At 42.8% G+C, this 22709-nt stretch overlaps 1 protein-coding gene across 1 annotated transcript in view; it reads left to right on the forward strand.

The window, feature by feature from the left end:
• The first annotated feature begins 16770 nt into the window (after positions 1-16770).
• ITGA8 (integrin subunit alpha 8) overlaps positions 16771-22709 on the forward strand; it is a 210531-nt gene continuing 204592 nt past the window's right edge. Inside the window, exons 1-2 of the mRNA XM_036263831.1 lie at positions 16771-16907; positions 17578-17711. Of these exons, the coding sequence (XP_036119724.1) occupies positions 16786-16907; positions 17578-17711 (256 nt within the window). The 5' untranslated portion in view covers positions 16771-16785. The remainder of the gene's footprint in view (positions 16908-17577; positions 17712-22709) is intronic.

Raw genomic sequence — 22709 nt, forward strand, 5'->3', positions numbered from 1 at the left:
AGAGTTGCTATGTCTCCTAGGCTTTATAGGGTGGCCAGTTGTTGTAGGTGTCCTGTAGGATCCAGTGGCACAGCCTCCCTGATCACCTTAGCTGGGTCCTCAAGGTGCACCCCTAGTGTGGACTGTACACCCTTCTGTTGTAATTGAGTCTTGATTGCTGTTGGCACGTCAATGGGAGGGATTTACTCAAGCTGATCAGCTGCAAAGACTGGCTGTGCCCACTGACCATTGGACTCTGACTACCTTGGATGATAAGCTGTGTAGGGGCCTATCCCACAGAGCAAGGCTTACTTCATCAGGGCTCTGGTACCCACTGAGTCTGCTCACTGAGTGTGTCACTTGTGGATGTGGTTGGGTAGTAGTGTTTTGATGTGGTCTGAAGCTGTCCACTGGGTGTGCTGGCTCTGGGGCAAGGTCAGCCACTGCCTGTGTTCTATTCGGAGCCACTGGCATAAGCTACAAAGTGATCTTCAGATGGCTGCTTCTTGTGCTGGGCTTGGAGGTGCCCAGGAAAAGCCAAGTTATGAACCAAGGAGGCTGCTTCTAATGCCAGGCCTGGGGCCACTTAATGAGAAGTATGGGGCTCACTGAGACCAGATGCTGCTTGTTTGAGAGTTCCTAGGAAACTCTGAAGCAGGATCCAAGACAGGCCAATCCTATGGTAAAGCCTTTGGAAACAGCTTGGGTGGGCCCTAAAGTTGAGTGGGGTGGGGCCTCAGGGAATCACCAGGGTGTGGCAAACAGTCTGAGTCAGGTTGCTGGAGTTCCGGATATGGTGGCCATCTGCCGCCCCAGGAAAGGGCTCACAAAAGGAACACCAGCCTCCACCAGCACATCTGACCAGGAGAAACCCACCTCTCCAGCCCTCGTCCTGAAGCCAAACAGCTCAGTTCTTCCCTGTATGTCTCTGTTGCCTCTCAAGCTGCCTCCCCTCCAAGCTTAGAGGGAGCAAGTCTGAGTAAGTCCATGCATGGGCCCTTTAAGAGAAACTGCCTGGGGCTCCAGCAGCCGCTGCCTCCCTCAGCCTCCGTTCCCTATGGTTTTTCCGGCCAGAAGTTATGGGGACTTCTCTTCCTGGCACTGGAACCCTGAGCTGGGCACCTGGTGTGAGACAGGGACCCCTTCACTCCTCAGGGAGGACCTTCCCAGCCAAGGAATCTCTCCTGATTTTTATCTGCCACGTGTGGGTGTGGAAATAGCCTGTCCGTGTCTCCACCCCTCCGACCAGTCTCGGTGTGGCTGTTTCTTTAATTTATTAGTTGTACGACTTCCATTCGGCTCGATTTCAGACAGTTCTGAATGATGGTTGCATTGTAGTTTAGTTGTAATTTTGATGTGGTTGTGGGAGGAGGTGAGTACTATGTTTACCTATGCTGCTATCCTGACCAGAAGTCTAGGGTGAAGATTAAAAAAAAAAAAATGTTATTATGTGAGCCCTGGCCAGTTTTGCTCAGTGGTTAGAATGACAGCCCGTGGACCAAAGTGTCACAGATTCAATTCCGGTTAAGGGCACATACCTCGGTTGCGGTTCGATCCCGGCCCTTGTTGGGGTTGTGTGGGAGGCAACTAATTGCTGTGTCTCTCTCACATGGATGTTTCTCTCTCTCTTCCTCCCTCCCATTGTATCTGAAAATCAATGGGTAAATATCCTTGGGTGAGGATTAAAAAAAAATGTTATTATGTGAGAGGCACAAAGGGAGACAAAATAATGTGATCAAAACTCAAGAGAAACAATTATAGAAATAATCAGTGAACTAAAAGATAAATCAGAAGAAAAATGTTAAAATAAAACAAGTAGAACTAACTAGGTGGAAAATGTAAAAATAAGATAACAAAGAGGCTATACTATGAAAATATCAAACATATTAACTGGAGTCTTAAAAGATGAGAGAGACATGGGAGAGAAACACTTAACACACAGATTCTAGAAGTTATACGCTTCAAGAAGTATTATTAAAAAGAAAAATCACAACTACATACATCATATTGAAAGCACTTAAAAACAAAACTTTAAAATGTCCATCCCTCCTGCAGTACACTACTACGCTGTCCTGATTTCACATGTAGACCAATATAATTATGTAACTATTCTCTGTTTGTCCTTCACTGGCATAACTCAGATGAATATTCCCCAAACATAATTTATTACCCCCCAAAATACTTAAAATAATTTGCTAACTTCTCTACAATCTGTTATCAACCAAAAAAATATTAATTCAGAAGGCTCATCCAAAACAGCAGGGCACATTTCTCAAGGGCAGGACCACTTCCAGGACAAGGTCTGGTAAGCAGTGAGCTCTGAAGGTCTCTCGTGAAGAACAGGCACATGTGGATAATTGACAGGAAAAGAGAACATCAGTTTATCAGTAATTCATAACCAATCAGAAGTGTAAGTAATAATAATGACTTACACTTATATTGCTTTTCATTTGGACTCTCCTGTAGGTTTATATATATATATACATATTTTGGTACGTGCCCCTAGCCGCTAGGGCCTAGCGGAAACCGAACCCGGGACTCTCTGGTCTGCAGGCCAGTGCTCCAACCGGCCAGGGCTAGGTTTATATATTTTAACTCATTTTCTCCTCATAAATCTGTGTGATACCTGCATTTTAGAGATGGGAAAATGTAGGCACTCAGTTGGTAGATAACTTGTCCAGGGTCATAGAGGTAAATGGCAAAGCTGAGTAATAGATTCAAATATCAGGTTCTGGAACCTGTGTCCTTAACGCCTACATCATACCGCCTCTCCACGTGTGAGCAGCACTCATTTCCAAACAGAATCATTCTGTGTCTGAGCTGACAGAAGGATTTGGAGAGAAATGTTAATGACACTGAGGGCTAATTGCTCACCTTCCAAGAGTGAGATGCAAATGAACGAAATCCCATAGTAACCAAGGGCTAGACAACATTCTCACGTTACTATTAAAATGTTATCATTTAGATCCTGTATTTCCCTGGGGTTGCCATAGTTTCCTGATTTGGTATGACGATAAGTAGTAGTAAAAGTTTTTCAGGGACTTTATAGAAACTTTATAGAAAGTCACTCTAATATCTAGTTTGAACAAGTCCCTCTTGTAAACAGTTGAAAACGGGGCTAAACGTATCCATTTTGTTTATTTTCTCCTTCCAGCTATGCTACTTCTCTTTCCTTTATGAGAGAATTTTAATTTTCATCGGCTGGTTTTAACTTAATGCCATATTTATAATTTTTGTGCATGTGCCCAGAGGCCTCTGGGGAAAATGACACATTTTTTAATAAGTCACAAAAATAAAAAACAGAAAGGTCAACTTGAGTCAACTAATCATGTTTAAAGCAAACTTAGTAGAAGACAAATTCACTTCCAAACTTCAAATTCTTCTCTCAAAGACTGCTAACCCTGGAAAGAGGCAAGGGCATTCTTTCACAGAGAGAATTAAAATGCTCAGGGTCATAGACATAGATAATGTAATGTCATGCTAGGTAGGAGGCCTTTTATGTAGGTCACACGGATGACAAAATACACTGATAGCATAGGAGGAAGGTGGCATGTGATAGGGAAACTAAATGTGTAACTGGAATGCAAGTGCAGCTCGCCTACTGTGATGAAAACCAAACTCATGCAACAGATGCTGGTGGAAAAAGAAAGTGGTTTATTCAAGTGTTAGGTACCTTTAAAGATGGGGGACTCTTGCCACAAAGCCCATCTCCCCATTTTAGTGCAGGCAGAGGTTTTTATAAGGAGGGAGAGGGAAAGTAGAAAAAGAAATCAAGAGAAGGGGGTTGAAAGTTCTCTATGTGAGTCCAGCATAGTCCATTCCAATAGGGCTCTTGATACTGGTCAAGTGATGGTCTGGTGTGCATCATGCTGGTCTTCATCCTCCTAGTTCTATGACATTCTGGTTCTATGGGTGAAGGTCCGCAAATCTTTAAGAACTGGGATGACTGAAGGTCCTAGTCTGCATCTTCTGAAGTTGGTTCCTAATATTCTTATACAGAACATGTTTTTATCTACAAGCTACTTTTAGTAAGTGTCAGCATTTACAGAAACAATGTCAAAAGAATTGCCCTGGCCAGTTTGGCTCAGCGTTTAGAGCATCAGCCTGCAGACCAGAGAATCCCGGGTTTGGTTCCCGCTAAGGGCATGTACCTTGGTTGCGGATTGTCCCCAGCCCCGGTTGGGGTCATGTGGGTGGCAGCCACTCGATGTGTCCCTCTCACATCGATGTTTCTCTCTCTCTTCCTCCCTCTCTCCCTCCTGCTCTATCTAAAGATAAATGCAAAAAAGAGTCCTCAGATGAGGATTAAAAAAAAAAAATAGTAGGGTGGATTCCAATTCCCCACTGTTACATATGTTTATACTTGATTCTGTGTGCACAAATGAATCTGCTAAGATTGAACTTTACTAAATCAATGGCCCCAGATAAGACATATGGTCTTTTGCTTTCCAGATCTGGGTGAGTAGGGTTACAACCACATATTTTTTGAAAAGTTGTGTCATAAATAGTGCATTTCATTCTTTGTTTTGTCACATGGCTATATTCTTTTGTGAGGAAGGGTATCTCATAAAAGCTTACCCACCTTACTCCTACTCCCATTATTCTCTAACTATACCTTGTTAGTTTTGCTCCTGGAACTTATCAATTTATCCATTCAATTGTATTCTTATCAGTTACTAGCTTCTTTGTTATCTATTTCCTCACAAAGGGAGAAACTATATATCTTTAGCTCACAGTTGTATCTCCAGTGCTGGTACAGTATCTATTTGCTCATGTTTGTTGAATGGTTTAAAAGAACAAATTTTTAAAAATCACAAAATTACATAGGCAAGTGACATAGTGAGACATAGTAGGACATAGTGCTTCCATGGATGACATAGAAATCTGATTTGGATTTTGCAGTTAGTTGGGAAAATATAAAATATTGGCTTTTTTAAAGATATGTTTTTGCCCTGGCCTGTTTGCTCAGTTGTTAGAGCACTGGCCCTTGGGCCAAAGAGTCGTGGCTTTGACTCTGGTCAACGGCACATACCTCAGTTGTGATTCAATCCTGGCCCTGGTTGGGGTTGTGCGAGAAGCAACCAATTGACGTGTCTCTCTCACATTGATGTTTCTCTCTCCCTCCCTCCTACTCTATCTAAAATTTAATGGAAAAATATCCTTGGGTGAGGATTTAAAAATAATAATAATAAAAATCAATAAAAATATGTTTTTATTGATTTTTTTAGAGACAGAGAAAGGGAGAGAGAGATTGAAACATTGATGTGAGAGAGATACATTGATTGGCTGCCTCACTGGGGAGCGAGCCTGAAACCCAAGCATGTGCTCTGACTGGGATTCGAATCGGGACCTCTCAGTCCATGGGACAATGCTCAATCCACTGAGCCACACTGGCCAGGCTAAAATGTTTTTTATGGCCAAATTTCTTCCTTCTACCCTCTTTGTCTCCTCTCTCTCTCTCTTTCACATGATTTTCATTCAAATTTACATCAAGGAAGTAAAGATGGTGATAAATGTGGGAGAAATTAACTCAATATTTGGAAACTTTTTAATGGAAAATTGGTCATCTAAATTGTTTTGAGACCAAATCATTTTTCATGAGAAAATTCCACATGCTTGAATAGGATCACAATCACGAGAGGGCATTCCTAGACACCCTTGTGGTGTCCTCCCAAGGCAGAATAAACACAGCAATCTAGCCTGGGGTTTAAAACACAATCATATCACCCTGGCCAGTTTGGCTCAGCGGTCAGAGCGTTGGCCTGCGGTCCAGAGAGACCCGGGTTCAGTTCCCGCTAGGGGCTGAACTGCATACCTCGGTTGCAATTTGTCCCCGCCTTGGTTGGTCATGCTGGTGGCAGCCACTCGATGTGTCCCTTTCACTTCAATGTTTCTCTCTCTCTCTCTCTCCCCCTCTCCCTCCCTCCCTCCCACTCTCTCTGAACAAAAAATGGAAAAATGTCTTCTGGTGAGGATAAAACAAACAAACAAACAAACAAAACAAAAAAAACCCACAATCATATCAACAAACAAATGCTCCTGGCCTTCAGCTCCACCCACAATCAAAAACACTTCCTCCATGACCTTTGGTGTCTCGCCTGAGTCCTTCAACCTCCCGTAAGAGCTGAATAAAGGAGTGTCTGGCTGCCTCAGAAGGACATAGTTGCTGTGTCCCCCAGAACCCACAGCCACTACTGCTGCCTTGTCCTGGGTCCATGGAGGTACCTGCAGCACTGTGTCCACAGAAGCCTTTGCTTTCATGTCCCAGTGCAATGGCCCAGATGTTTGTGTCTCCCCAAAATTCATATGTTAAAATCCTAACCCTCAATGTGATGGTGTTAGCAGGTGGGACTTTGTGGAGATAATTAGGTCATGAGAGTAGAGTACTCCTGAATGGGATTAGTGCCCTTATAAAAAAGACCCCAGAAAATGTCTTCATTCCATCTCCATGTGGTCATGTGAGGACACAAGAACAGAGCAGTGTGCAGCCCAGAGGAGGGTCCTCACCAGACTCCAACCAGGCTGGCACCCTGCCTGATCTTGGACTTCCAGCCTCCAGAAATGTGAGAAATAAATTTCTGTTTTTTATAAGCCACCCAATCTTTTGCTTTGGCAGCCTGAATGAATAAGACACCTGGCATGTTCATAGGTGGGGAGAAGGCCTCACTCCCAATTTTAGGTGAGCCTCTTTCCCAGAGACTAAAGTGGCGCTGCTCTGAACTCTCAACACCTCATTGAAATTTGAAAATAATAAAAAGGCCCCTAAAAATATTCCCATAGCCTCCTTTTGTCAATGAACTCAAACACGAGCTTTTGGGGAATTGTCTACCCAATTGCAAGACTCCAAATGTACAACAAGATATGTGATTTTGCCCTGGAAGTTTGCTTTTAGTCATTTTGGTCAATAGCTACCTAAAAGGCCCATCCTGCCAACCCATCAGACATGCGTTGGTTTTTCAGGGTTCTGGAGTAAATAGGTCCTAAATGAAATCTGTAAATCATTCAAGATCCTGAGTATAAGCTCAGGTGCCCCTGGCGCTTTGCCTCTCAAAAATGTTTATCCCCAAATGTCAAGGCTTTGGAAGAGCATAAGTTTCTTCAGTTACCTTTCCTTTAGAGGAAGAATTGTTTTACTTATCTTTATGTTTGTTTAGGCAGATTTGTATTTAAGAAGTTCATTCTAAAAAGAGATTGAGTCAGAGTCTGGTTTTGACTAGTGGGAATTTTCCTTCAGCTAAAATAACTTTTGGCTGTGCTTGAACGTCAGCCAACCGGAGGGCTGCTGGGCAGTACTTCTAACTTAAAAGTTGCTAATAAACTCATGAAGGAAAGTCATAAAAGAGAACTGCAAACAAAATCATCAAAAAGGAAAAAATGATTTTACTGTGATGAGATTCACACTTCAGGGACCAGAATAGAAAATTTGCAGACATAAGCTTGTGTTTAGAGACACTTGATGGATTTTAAAATTCTTTCCCTTTTGTAGGTTTTATTGGCCAGGTTCAACTAATCAGTCGTTGTTAATATTGCAGACAAACTCAGACTGTTGGCCAAAAGAAAAACCGATGATCATCTCAATTCTGTAACAGTGGGGAATTGTAACCCACCCCACCATTCTGTTCGACATTGTTTCTGTAAATGATAAACAGCATGTTTGTATAAGAATCCTAGAAAGTAACTTCAGAAGATGCAGACTCCGACCTTCAGTCATCCCAGCTCCAGTTCCGGGAGATTTGCTGACCTTCAACCATAGAAACAGGGTGACATAGAAATAGGATGATGAAAACAAGGATGACGTACACCAAATCATCATTTGATCAGTTCCAAGATCCCCATCGAAATGGACTATGTTGGACTGCATATAGAGAACTTTTTAACACCCTCCCCTTGATTTCTTTATTCTGCTTTCCCTCTCTCTCCTTATAAAAACCTCTTCCTGGTCCTGGCTGTTTTTGCTCAGTGGTTAGAGCATCGGCCTGTAGACCAAAGAGTCATGGGTTTGATTCCAGTCAAGGGCATGTACCTTGGTTGCAGTTTGTTCTCAGGCCTGGTCAGGGCTGTGCAGGAGGCAACCAGTTGATGTGTTTCTCTTGCACCAATGTTTCTCTCTCTCTCTCCCTCCTTTCCACTCTATCTGAAGATAAATGGACAAATATCCTTGAGTGAGGATAAAAATAATAATAATAAAATAAAAATAAATAAATAAAAACCTCTGCCTACACTGAGATGGGGAGATGGGCTTTGCAACAAGATTCACTGATCTTCTAAGGTGTCCGGCACTTGAATTAACCACTGTTCTTTCTCACCAGCATCTGTCTCATGAGTTTGGCTTTTGTGGCAGCAGACAGCTGAACCTGGGTTCCAGTTACAGACTAGGCAAGCCAGCCAGGAGCAAGTGGGAACCCTCTGGTAAGTCTCTGGACTTTGGAGGGGGTTTTCTAGGATGTCCTTGGCTGACCTAACCCACAAGAGAACTTGGGAATTCCCAGCAGCTGCTGATTTTTCTTGGGGTCTATCCTTTGCTTTCTCTTGGTACTGGTCACCTGCTATGCCCAGCTGGGGAAGGAAACGAGTTGTTGGTGAGGTGAAGAGCCCAAATTGGGTAAGTCCCTGATGTGCACGACCAGGAGCCCCTGCCCAGCAATCTGGGGCTTTTTGAATCATTTGGGATTCCATAGGAATCAGTAGGTGCCACATGGCGGTAGGCACAGCTCAGTGACTAAAAAAAAAAAAATCCCAGTTCCCTGGTGTGCGATTTGATTGGAGCACTCTTTTGGTTTTAGTATTTGGAAATTGGGGTATTGTTTGCTTTTCTTGTTGCCTATATCTTGTGGGGTGTCTTAATAATTGTGTTCTTGACTTGGGATATTATTTCTTGGAGAAATCTGCATAGGAATCATACAGATATATAGTTACTTGCTCATTTCTAATTGTTATTTTGTGGGTAACACTTGACTCTTAAACAGGGTGCCTTGGCACCAGTACCCAGTGGCAGCCCCTTGGGTTACATTCTGGACAATTGGTCCACCTGTGGTAATGAGCCAATGACCAAAAAAATTATGACCTTTTATTGTAACATGGCTTGACTGATATATGTTTGGTGTCAGAAGAGTGATGGCCCCTAAATAGTTCTTTGGACTACTATACTACTTTGTAACTGGAGTTGTTTTGCCAAAGGTCTATTAAATGGGATAAGATCTCTCTTGTTGTTACAGCATAAGAATTCTACTCAGAAATATCTAAATTGATGGTTTAAAGTGGAAGAAATGCCCCACTCCCCTCCCAGACAGTAAAACTCAAAAGAGAAAATGTGAGGAAATAAATCTTTCAAACACTCTAAATGCTCACCATGGAAGCCCAGAAGCTGTTGCAGTCCCCGGAACAATGGAGAAATTAATACCACCCAGAGCCCTGTGTGGCTGTGGAAGCTGCAGGGTCAAGTGCCCCACTTCAATGTGCAGGGGAAATGGGGGCTTTAAATTCAACCTGTTAGAGGCCCAGGAGCTGCTGCAGTCCTGGGAACAAGCGCAAGCCTGGTATCTCCCCCTGCCTTTTCTCCAGCCTCCAAGTTGACAAGGTCATAGTATCTCTGTTATGCCTCTTTAAAAATGCGAGTGTATTTGACAATGGAAAAACCTGTTTCTAAAAGTTAGAAAATATGTTCATAAATTTGCCAATCTAAAGAATGCTAATTACTTACTTTTAGTTGTCACTAAAAATTAAGGTTTCTAAGAATTGAGAATTCTAATTAAGATGGGAAAAAGGCCCTGGCCGGTTTGGCTCAGCGGTTAGAGCATTGGCCCGTGGATCAGAGTCCTGGGTTCAGTTCCTGCTAAGGGCACGTACCTCTGTTGTGGTTTGTACCTGGCCCTGGTTGAGGTTGGCGGGTAGCAACCACTCGATGTGTCTCCCTCACATCAATGTTTCTCTCTCTCTCTTCCTCCCTCTCTTCCCACTCTATCTGAAGAAAAAAGAAAAAAAGATTGGAAAAAAAGTATATGGTTTTGGTAATATAGAAGTGAAAGTAGATTGTTCTAAAGTTGGTTATTTCTGAATGAGTTAAAAAGAAACAAACTAAGAGGGACTGGGAAAGGCACAGAAGGATTGTGTAAGTCACAGAGGGTTTGTGCAAGTTGAAGAAGAATTGTGTAGAGGGAAGAAGGAAAAAGAGAGAGAATGGAGGAAGTGAAAAGATGAGAAAGGACGAAGAAAGGAACACACATATTAGAGGAAGAAAGGACATTGGAGGAGGAATACTCAAGAAGGAAAATGAAAATGGGAAAAAAGAAATAAGAAAAGAAAAGAAAGACATATAACTAGATAGTAAAGCAGAATGGTAATTTTAATGAGAAATGAAAAGCTTCCTTTGATTTTTTAAAACCATTGTAATTTCCCCACAGGAACCCCAGGTACAATTGATAGTGAAGAACAAATTAAGTGACTTCTTAGTCTGATATACTTTCATTTGTAATTCATTTATCTTAAAATGGTGTTACAAAATAAGCAAATTTCTTTGTCAACTGCATTATAATCAGATCTATAACCATGGCATTTTAAGTTTTTTTTTTTAATCATTTAGAGGAAGTTACTGTTTTACTCTGATGCATTTGTATAAACATCACATCTTCATAAAACTCCAAGGAAAAGATTTTGACTTATTCTGAAATATGAATTTCTGGGAATAAATTTTTAGATTCTACCTTTAAATAGATGAAGATTTATAAACTTCTAAGGAATGACTGGGTTCATAGACATACTGGCAAATAATCAGTATAAACAAGAGTTGATTATGGGACTAAAATAAAGATAATTATTATTCTTATGACTTTGTTCAAAATTTTGCTGATTTTTAAAAACTTGTTTGTTTTCTTAGAGTAATTTAGTAAATTATCCCTCGACAAGCAATGTTGAAGCGTTTTTATTTTTATCCCTACTTAATCCTTCCAGATTTTAAAAACTCTTAATGAGTGGGTATTATTATTTTCCTGGCAATATGTTTGTTTGCATGAATCCAATAGAAATCTGATTTCTTCATAATATGGTACATAAAGCTAGTTTCCAATTGTAGTTTTATTAACCAAGACTTTGACTGGAATGTCATGTTTGAGAAAGGCATGCGTAGACTCTGGATGTTAGAAAAAGCTTTAGGAATGAAGATTGACTTTGAAGCCAATAAAAGCCCCTTGGAGAAATGGCCTGGTTCCTTGCTTATTTACATGGTTCATGGCGGTCTTTCTAGGTAAGGGATGAAGGTTGCCTTCCTGGCAGATGGCAGGGATAGAACCTTAAGATATGTTGGGAACTTAAGAACTTGAGGAATTGACCCAAATCTATAAGTATGTCAGGGATGGCAACTGTGTGGCTTGGCTTCTTTGTCCTGAGAGGCTAATTAAAGTTAAATCTGAAACTTTCTTGTGGGATTCCAGCAAAGCAGATTTAAGAAAGCCCATGTGATCAATTGCTATTCCTGTTGTGTTTACTCAAACAATCAGGCCCAATTGAAACTGGACTTAATGCAGTAAATTGATTGGTCTTGATTTGGCTCTTTAATAAAAACCAGAGTGATTTTAGGGGAAAAATTTTGTTCCAATGGAATCTATAATACACATTTATGAATACTAGATTCTTGTCTGTAAATTTTTTTTTCACCTATGAACTAGACTGGTTCCTGAATTTTTCTAGTTTTCTGAAACATTTTGGTTATAAACCCCTAACTTCCATGAAATGGAAATGGAAGAAAAACTGGCAGTGGGGAATTGTAACCCACCTCACCATTTTGTTTGATATTTTTTCTGTAAATGCTGACTTTAATATGTTGCTTGTAGATAAACAGCATGTTTGTACAAGAATCCTTGGAGCTAATTTCAGAGGATGCTTTACTCTGAGCTTCAGTCATCCCATTTCTGGGAGACGAGCTGAACTTCAACCACAGAACTAGGATGATGAAGACCTTAGTGACTCACATCTGATCATTGTTTGAACCGTTTCAATATCCTTATCAGAATGAACTGTGCTGAACTGTATGTAGGGAGCTTTTCAATCCCCTCCCCTTGGTTTCTTTGTTCTTCTTTCCCTCTCCCTCCTTATAAAAACCTCTGCCTGTACTGAGGTATTGAGATGGACTTTGTGACAAGAGTCCTCCTTCTTCTCAGGTGTCTCACACCTTCAATAAGTCACTTTTTTCCCTCTCCAGCATCTGTCTTATGAGTTTGGCTTTAGTGGAGGCAGGCAGCTGAACCTTGGCTTCAGTTACAATTCCACAAAACACCAGAAGAGATTGATAAACTACCTGCCATTTCTAGTGCCGTTTTCAATCTGAAGGAATTTTCAAGAAGACATTGTTTTTACATTGGCTTTTTTTTTTTTTTTTTGGTAAATATTTTAATATATTGATAACATGGTTGTATATGAAATGATCATGTTGGGATTCACATCCCTTGATTTGAAGGTGGGATCACATTTTATCATATAAAGAAATAGATTTAAACATAGGCAAAAATAATAATTGGTTAACTTACAATTGTATTTGGTCTTCTGTTAAAAAGTATGCACTAATGGTTAAATGTTACAACATCTCTATTTTTAAGTACTTTATACATGGCTACAACCCAGAGATTTTTTTTCTCGTGGTGCTCTTTACTTATTTATTTTGGGAAAGTTTGGACCAAATCTGTTCCATTTTTGACCTTTGGGTTCTTTTCTTTTATTTTTAGAGAAAGAACTATGTATACCTTTGCCAGTATTAAACATACAAATGTACTCACATGTAGGATAAACAATTCTCAGACTTGCTTTTCTGACAAATAAATCAGTGCGAGTAGACCTTTAAAATGTCAAACTTCTCATTCAGCATGAGACTTGTCGCTACATATGTGTTTCTCTGATGGCACCCCAGATCTTACTGGTTGGCATGCTTCCCATGTGCCAGGATATTAAAATGTGCAAGACACCTATTCAGCCTATCCTGTCCCTGCAGTTATTACCAACACCCCCTACCCCCAGTCCAGGCTTCTTGTGAGATTTACTTCAGTCTCAGGCTTTTGGCTTCCCAGGGAGGTTGAAGAGCTTTGATTTAGTTTGCTTTCTCTCCACTCTTTGAATACCAAGATATAATAGCCCCCAACCCCTTATCCTCAGGAAATATTTTCTAAGACCCCTCACGGATACCTGCAACTGCAGATAGTACTGAATTTTATATATACTATGTGTTTCCTTATACATACACACCTTTTCACTTAAATGGAATACTTTTTGTCTTCTCTCTGGAGTTTCCAAATTGCCAGCATCACTACTCTTACACTTTGAGAACCATGATTAAGTAGAACAAAGGTTATTTGACCACAAGCACTACGATAGCATGACCATCATCTGATAAGCAAGGTGGCTACCAAGTGACCTATGGTTGGGGAGTTTCTACAGTGTGGAGATGCTGCGAAAGGGTGATTCACGTTTTGGGTGGGATGGGGCAGGATGGCATGAGATTTCATCACGAAACTCAGAACAGAATGCAATTTAAAACTTATGAATTGTTTATTTCTGGAACTTTCCATTTAATATGTTCAGACCACAGTTGACTGAAACCACAGAAAGTGAAACTGTGGATAAGGGGGAATTACTATACCATTAAACCCTTTCCTCAGACCTTTTGGACGAGTACACAGCTACTTGATGCCACGTCTCAATCACCACCCGCAGGCATGCACAAAGGGTTAACCTAGAATAGCTTACTAACTCTAGGAAGATTTCTTCTTACTATTATAATTTAAAAATATATTATTATAGGCCTAATAGCATGAGGAACTGATGTTGGCGTCTGACAGTCTTGGGTCCAAATGGTACCGCCTACATGCTCTGTGAATATGTAAATTATTGTACCTCTGAGAACCATAATGTCCTCGTCTGTAAAGTGGAAAGTGACTCTATTAAGAATACAGGCTTGTGGCCCTGGCCAGTTTGGTTCAGTGGTTAGAGTGTCGGCCTGCGGTACAGAGAGACCCGGGTTCGGTTGCCGCTAAGGGTGCGTGCCTCGGTTGCGGTTTGTCCCTGGCCCTAGTTGGTCGTGCGGGTGGCAGCCACTTGATGTGTCCCTTTCACGTCGATGTTTCTCTCTCTCTCTCCCTCCCTTCCTCTCTCTTCCTCCCACTCTATCTGAACAAAAAATGGAAAAATGTCCTTGGGTGAGGATAAAAAAAAAAAAGAATATAGGCTTGTGTAAGTCAAGAGCAAATGTGTTTTTGAAGAAAGGAACAAGTATATGTATCTAATTATGTGGCAATAAGTAGAATTTTCTTTCCCTACCTACCCTGCTTAAATAAAAAGATATGGAATATGCCAGAAATATTGCAAAACAAGGGAGCAACAAAGGAGATTCCCTGGTATGTACTGCCCTCCACAAACCGGAGCACTGTTGCATACACAGCTATTCCTGCCCAGGAAGTCGGTAAGTGGGCCAAGTGCCCATCTAGGACTATGCTACTGATTTCTACCTGTTGAGGCGTTCCATTTCTAAGGCTCCGTGCAATAAACGAATTTCTGAATTTAAGCATGCCAGTGTCAGGAAATGATCAATTTGAGTTTATTCTTGAGCCTCTATGTCTTGCACAGCTCTGACCACCCCATGTGAATTACTCATTGACATTTACTACAGGGAATATCATGTTTATTAACAATAAAAACTTGACTAGAGAAGCAGACTCAATGTCTCACACAAATGGACTTGTAACTGGAGAAAAAAGTCTTCTACCACCTCCTCTTAAATCTTGTCTGAGAAAGGACTATCCAGTTAGGAAATTAACCAGACCTGGTGATTTGCCAGGTAATGTTATAGCTTATTAATTTTTACTATTTTTATAGGAACAAGACAAGCAAAGACAAAGACATAAAATTCAAATCTGTCTACCAAGTGGGTTTTGATGTGAGAGATGAAAAAGTCCAGCTTTTCAGTGGGCTCAGAGAGTGTCTGTGGACAGGCTCCCAAATCCATACTGCCAGGCTGATCTCTGCTCTGAACTGCATCTGATGCTTCCATTATTGCAGGGGCCCCCACACTAGTACTCGTATCAGTAAGTCCAGCATCTAACTCACCACTTACCTCCCATCCTGCTCTCTTTGCCCAATCATTATTCTTTGTTATTCTCTGCCTAAGTGGATACCTTGACTCACCTTGAACTCTCTTTCACTTTCATTCTACCATCATTCTTCTGACCACTTTCCTTCTCATCAACACTGTGGCCTTCCCTTCCCTTCCTTCTACTAATCACTCAGAGGTTCTCATCACCCATTGCATTTAGACAACAACTTCCTTGCTTTCTCTTCCTTCTAACAACTGTCCCCCTCTCCCTGCACACACATCCTAACCTCTCAACTTTTTGAATCCCTGTGGATATGTCATGCCTCTGCTGTAGAACTGCCTCCCTTAGCCTTAATAAATATTCTTGTTATGAAGATCCTTTGTCTCAGGAGATCCATCCCTGTTTCATACTACTCCCTAACCCACTCTTTTATTCCAGTCCCTTGCACAACCATTTCATCCCCGCCTTTGTGTTTTTAACACCAACCCTCAACTTCTTCACACACAATGCCCCAATCCAAGGCCGCTGTTGAAATTCCTGCCCAAGTCTACATCTGCCACCAAATTGCCTTAAATTGCTGTTGGAAACTACTTACTGCTCTTGTCCCTAAACGACTACCTCCCACTCCCACCCCACCCCCACCCCCAGGCCCAGCTGTTTAACCATTTAATTGTTCTGTTCTAGGTTAGTCCCCTTTCTCTGGAAGACCATAGGTTATGTAAGGGCACCTTTGCCATGTTTCTCATCTCCCGTCTCCACCTACTCATTCTTTCATTATGCCCCAACCAGATGACACAAAGAGATCAATAATAGAACTCCTGTAGATTCCAGCCTACACCTTCTACCCTTGCTGAGCGTGAACTAATTCCAACATTCCTAACTTTGCCAGTCAGAATTACAATTACGCAGGGTCATGAAGATTTAGTACCAGGACATTTAACATGCCCGACGTGCCTTTGAGAAAAGTCCTAAATAAAATCTCGAGACTTTCTTTGTTTCTTAGTTTACTCTGCAGTGAGCAGGGTTGGAGTTGGGAGAGGAAAGGATTGTTGGATTTAGATTTTCCCAGTCACAGACCAAAAAAAAATGTATCCACCCTGAGGGTCTTCAGACTGCAGAGGTGATGCAAAGGGAACACTTTACTGGTCTTGTGGTGCGGTACATTTTCACCTTCTTCATTTGCGATAAACAGGAGCAAACTCGCCCCGCGCGGGGAGCAACCCTTCCAAAAGCAATGGCTTAAACTGACATGTACAAGACTCAGATCGTCCTTGAGATGCAACTGTAATAGAAAACCAGGAGCCCAAACAGGCGCCTGGCGCCGGCTGCCAGCAGGGGCTGGGGCGGCCCCGGAGTCTCGGGCTCCCGCCCACAGCTCGGACCCGCCGCTAGGAGGCGCCGCAAGAGCGCCCGGCCCCCGCCCGCGGCCGGAGGAGGGCTGGATGCCGAGGGCCAGCCCCTGAGCCGGGGGAGCTGGCTGAGAGCAGGCGAGGAGCAGATCGCAGGGGACGCGCGGCGGAGCGCCCGGGGCTGTCACCGCCGACGCGCCTCGCGCGCGCACTGAACCAGGACGCGGTCATCTGGGGACCGCCAGCCGCCACCCCCGCGGTTCTCCACCTGGGGTCCTGCTTCCCGTGAGCAGCGGCCAGGGCGGACGGCGATGTCTGCCAGGGCCCGCGGCGGTCCCCGGGCGCAGCCGCTCGCGCCCCTTTGCTGCTGCTTGGCTGCTCTGGGGATGCTGTGGTCCCCCGCGTCACAGGCGTTCAACCTGGACGTGGACAAGCTCACGGTGTACAGCGGCCCCGAGGGCAGCTACTTCGGCTACGCGGTGGACTTCTACGTACCTGGGGCTCGCACGTAAGTTGCCTGGCGCCGGGAGCTCGCGCGCGTGCAAACCCCGCCACAGCTCGTGTCCCTGCCGCTCTGCCCCGGTCCCGCGCCTACCCCGCAGCCTGGAGAAAGACTTTCCTAAGATTCCCTCCACTTGAGGTCCCCTCCCGCTCCCCTCCACCAGCCTCTTCTCTCCCCTCGCGGGCTAAAAGTGCCCTGCGCACTTGGAACTAGAGACCTGCCACTTGCATAGAATACGCAGGTCCCGCGGAGTTTTGGTACAAAGTCTAGCATCGTGCAAAGGAAGAAGTGGGACCCAGCCCATTTAGGCCAGTTAAAACAACGACCACAGCACAGTCTGTTTATACATAGCCTGTAACAACTAAGTGTCTGGGCGCAAGTGCTGTCTGCTTGCTACAACAGCTGGGCTCCGTCCTTTGCTTTTTTAACGGTCCTTAGTCCCCCATCTCACTGCACACAGCTCCACCTAGAGAAGAATTAGGACTATTTGCACCCTCTTCCAAACCAGGTTTCAAAGGACCTCAGGTTTCCAAAAGGAACTCAAGTTTGACAGTCGGCTCGCTCAGAAATACGTTTCTGCCTTCGATCCCCACCCTAGTCTCAGTGGGCATGCGGCTGGGGACTGCTGCGCGTTGTGAGGATTCCCACCCAGTAGTTCTCTCCAACCCTTTCGCAGAGCCAGTGTCTTGGTGGGAGCGCCCAAAGCCAACACCAGCCAGCCAGACATCGTGGAAGGGGGAGCCGTCTATTACTGCCCTTGGCCCATCGAGGGGTCTGCGCAGTGCAAGCAGATACCTTTTGACAACACCAGTAAGTGATATTTGTCATTCTCAACTGTGGGCCCTGGTTTCAGAGAGCCAGACTCCCCATCCTACCACCAACTCCCCATTTTCTCTGTACTCATTTGGCCTGTCTGATGGGTCTGTGTTGTGGGCTGTTCGGGTCCCTAGGGAATCAGCTTTTTAAAGGCTGAGTGGAAAATGCCCAGTGAACCACAGAGAGGGAACAATATTTTGACCTGGAGTATTTGCAGACATCCTAGTAACTTCTGTTTACTCACTGTCCTGAGATGAGCATTTTCAGGGTGAGTGTATTCTTTGGAGAGGTACAAATGTTACACCCCAACCTTGGTTATGGAGAGAATTTGTTTCCCAAACACAGATCTGGGAAAAGACAGATCCTTAGCATTTCCAGTGCTCAAACTCCAGAGGTAAGACCCAGACATTGCTCCACGTTGCTGATTAATTCTTTACAGAAAGAATTTTCTTTCAAAATATTGGACATTGGAGGCAAACTAGTACAGGCAGAGTGTGGATGGATTACATTCATTTCCAAAATCCCTAGACAGATGTTTCTTATTTAATTAAAGGGAAAATACATTTTAAACAATTCAGGCTGGTTATGTTTCCTCTGGTGTTTTCTCCTTGGGTCCTGAGAAAACAATTTAAACGTAATGCTTTAAAAAATATTAACACTGAATGTTTTAATTTATACCTCCAAAACTTTATGAATTCAAAAGGTATATATTATAGGAAAGCAAGTATCTCTAAGAAAAATGAGAATATGTCAACTCAAATAATGTTCTTCAGTGAACAGTCATTTAAAATACCTTTTGCATCACAACTATTTTATAACTTCATTCTTCATTATTGTTACATTAGTGTACATTTAGAACTTAGGTAGAAAATCCATTTTCACAGAAATTGAATGGTGGTATTTACATTAATTGATTTGTAATTTTTTTTTTTAATCCTCATCCGAGGACATTTTTCCATTTTTTGTACAGACAGAGTGGGAGGGAGAGAGAGGAAAAGAGAGAGAGGGAAACATGGATGTGAAAGGGACACATCGAGTGGCTGCCACCCACACGACCAACCAGGGCCGGGGACAAACTGCAACCGAGGTACATGCCCTTAGTGGGAACTGAACCCGGGCCTCTCCGGACCGCAGGCGGACGCTCTAACCGCTGAGCCAAACCGGCCAGGGCAATTGATTTGTAATTTTTATTTTAAAGGAGAAAATAGTTGCAATTCTATGAATATAGAAATCATGTCAAAGGAAAGAAATACTATACAAACATTACCTTGAGTTATGACTATATTAGGAAGATATTTTATATTTATAATGAAACAGTAGGGGATAAACTAGTACATTTGTAGCCATTAAATAAACAGGAAAATAATAATTGTCAAGAAAAGATCAGTGTTACTTGGAGAAAGAGCCAGGGGGTAGACAGCATCTTCTGTCCAGGTTCTGAAAAAGACCTCTCGATTTCTCAAAAGACTTCAGAGATGTCTTATTTTACTTCTAAATGTACGGGGGTTTTCTTGATAGATGCTCTCATTATGTTATTATTCTTAGCAATAATAATAACCGCAGTAATTTGAGGATTCATAAATGGAAGACAAGGGAAAGAAAGAGGAAGGGAAGTAACTGAAATAACTGAGCAAAAAATGAAATAGAAAAATAGCAAGGCAGAGGAGGCCACAGAACATTTGTGAGAAATGAATGCTCCATGATGGAATGAACAAAGCCTGGGGGAGTTGCACTAAGAATCATTGAGAAAAGAAAGTTCCTCGTGTTAGTCGTCAGGGGGTACTGTGGGCCCTGGAACCTTGGTTTCTGTTGGGAATGGCCTGAGAACAGAACAGGTGAGGGAAAAGGAGTCAGAGGCTCAGGTGTGCTACTGGGTGGCTGCCAGCACTCTACACATCTTTTCTACCCCTTGATCATGTGTCCCCTAAGACATGGAGGTGCCAGTGGCTGCCGTTTGCTACGAAGATGTGAAAAAGGGGAAGGGACAGCAGGAGCCAGTAGAATTATTTCCAGTTTCAGCATCTGTTCTGTGTGTGGAGTATGATCTTGGAACCAAAGATGAAAGGCAGAAACAAAGGCACTGCTGACCCTGGGTCTTGCAGTCAACATTACCAGATGCTCTCTGTTTATTGATCACCTACTAGTGCCAGTCACTTATACATGTTATTTCTAGTCCATAAAACAAAACAACCCTGTGAAATTCATTTTATGCACAAGGAAACTGACATCAAAGGTGCTAAAGAATATATATGTTCAAGACCAAACAATGGTAAGAAGTAGATGTAGGGTTTGGAAAGAGGTCTGTCTGCTCCAAAACCTGCCTGTTCACCCTGCCTTCCTTCCCCATGGAACTGGACCTGAGGCACTGTTCACCTTCCCTTCCCCGCCTCCATTCCCTCACCCCAATGTTAGCTTCACAGATATCGAGTTAAATGATCCCATAGAGAAGATCTGAAAGGGAGATGCACTTTGGTGGAGGTTGTGGGAACCAGATTGTAGAAGCAGCCTTTGTGGTGGTGGGAGTAACAGGTTCGATGCCCCTCGTTTGCCCTAGCTCCCGCTGGCCAGCATATCCCAGCCCCAGCGTGTCTCCCTCAGCTGCCTCTGTTCTGCTCTTTACCATTCAGCAGCAACATAGTTTCCCCACGACAAGGAAGAAAAGTTCTGTGCTGACAAAGGAGGAGTTCTGAGTGCTGAATACCCACAAACTGGCATTCATGTAAGAGTGTGATGTTTCAGGCTTATATTCTATATGTATAGCTATATACAAATATAAAGAGATAGATAAGAAATATTGCAAATATTCCTCTGCAGTCATGACTGTCTCTGTCTTTACCCTGTCTGCTTTTACTATTAAATCTGAATTCAAGACATTCTAAGTACATCTGACCTTTTAATGACATTGTTTCAACTTGCTCAGTCCCCTGGGGTGTCAACAATTTAGTGTTTACTGTGGTAACCTACTAAACTCTCTAAGCCTAGACACTGAAGGAGGCTTGCCTGTAATTTAGTCCCTGAATCTGGTTGTGATCGTGAACCTCAGTTTATTCAAGGTCAACTGCCTTTTTTTAAAAAAACTACCTTTTAGTTTAAATTTTTTTCATTAAACAATCATTTTTTACATTACCGTATAACTTGGACTTTTTAATTACTGTTCATCATGAATGCAACAACAGAGGAAGCTGGGAATAGCCTAGCACTTCAAATGCATGAATACTATTAAAATCTGTGGTCCTTTCAAGTGTAGTAAAAGGAAACTTTAGGGAAGCATATGGCGGTGGGGGAGGTGCAAAGTGCAAAGAGTAGACAATTTTCCTGCTCTGTACAAAATCAAGTGGTTCCAAAAAAGCACTTCTCTCATCTCCCTTCTGTCTTTCCCTCTTACTTCACTGGAATAAAATTCCCCATCACCAAATTGATTTCTCTCACTTTTGCCTCAGGAACTCTCTAAACTGTGCCCCATCCTAACTTAAATCATCACATCTGCCAAAGTCATGCCTCTCATTTTTAAATCTACTCCAAAGTTCATTTCTTTATTTTCTTACACTTTCCCAAACCCACGTGTGGATTAAATAAAAACTGCTGGATGACAGCCGTCATGCTAACAGGGATGAATGAAACAGCATGACATAGACACCTATCTGTGGAATGAGCAGAGGGCAAATCGCAACAGGAGTAACAACAAATATCCGGTTGTTTTAAATGCTCAAATGAAATGTTTTGAAGAGAAAGATAAGGCATGTGCTCATTAATGATGATAATCATAGCACTAATAATGGAGAGGCCGCACAGCTGGGTACCACCCACTAGTAGGGATCCACATAAGAGTGAACAGGAAGAGGTGGGGGTGCCATTGAGATTTGGAGGCCGGTTCAGCAAGACTACCAGAATTTGGCTGTAGCATCTTTGTGTGAAACAAACAATCCCCGCCCCATCCCAAATTTAAAAAACCACACCACCTTAAAATAGAAGATAATTTGGTTAAGAAATTCAGAGCTCTGGAATGGGAGGATTTTTGTTGGAATTGGGTTTTGGGTTGGAGCCCGGAAGCCTTTGTTTTGGGGGGATCTGTTTTGTTTTGTGTTGAGTGAGCCCACAATAAGCAGCAGCTCAAAGCATCTGGTGCTGTGACTGGTATAGGATTGCTTTTTGATAGTCTTGGGTGCCCTTTTTCTCAAAGGAGGGTTGGGAAACATATCGGGCGCATACGTCTTGTTTGTCCAACTTCCTCAGAAAGAAATCAGTTTTTGTTCAGGAACATAGAAAAGAAAAATGTAGGTCAGAGCTACCCAAATAAATGACAGGGGAAATAACAAAAATGTGAGAGGACTCAGTGAGAACAGGTATCTGAGCTCTGGAAAGTTCATTTGAAAATGGGGGTGGGGGGGCAGGGAGGAAGAAGGCAGCCTAAAGGTAACCTGCTGCTTTTAAGAATGAATAAACCATATATGAGGCAGGAAGCTTACTCTGCTAAGTCACCAGGAGTGGTTTAGCGGGTTGGTTTACTTATTCTAGAAGCAGCTCATGGTGGCAACCACGCCTGGGCAGCTGGCCTGACAGATCAGCCATCATCCCCAAATTTCTCCCAGTTGGCTCAGACTCCACGTGACAGAACGGAATCAAGTCCTGATATGAGAAGGGAGCAGTGGTCCCTACGTCACATAGCAACTGAGGAAGCAATTAGAAAGAGGAAGTCCTTGAAACTCAACTAGAAATGGGAAACAGATCTCTCTACGGCTAGTTGAGTTGTAGGAGCATTAGGCGCCTGTTGCTTAATCTGCAAAATCCTTTCAAGAAGTTGGAAGTCTGTGTGATGGAACGGGCTTCCAGGCTTTTGGCAGTAAGGGTCGGTGCAACTCTGGGAGAAATGTAGGAAACTCTTGAAACTATTCTGAAAACAGGAAAATGCGCTTTGACATTTAAGCTGGCCAGTTGAGATGTGCGCATTCAAACGACCTGTGGTGTCTAAAGAGTCCTGTATCTGACTGTGCT

The sequence above is a fragment of the Molossus molossus genome, unplaced genomic scaffold, assembly GCF_014108415.1.
Source record: "Molossus molossus isolate mMolMol1 unplaced genomic scaffold, mMolMol1.p scaffold_m16_p_1, whole genome shotgun sequence".
NCBI classification, from domain to species: domain Eukaryota; kingdom Metazoa; phylum Chordata; class Mammalia; order Chiroptera; family Molossidae; genus Molossus; species Molossus molossus.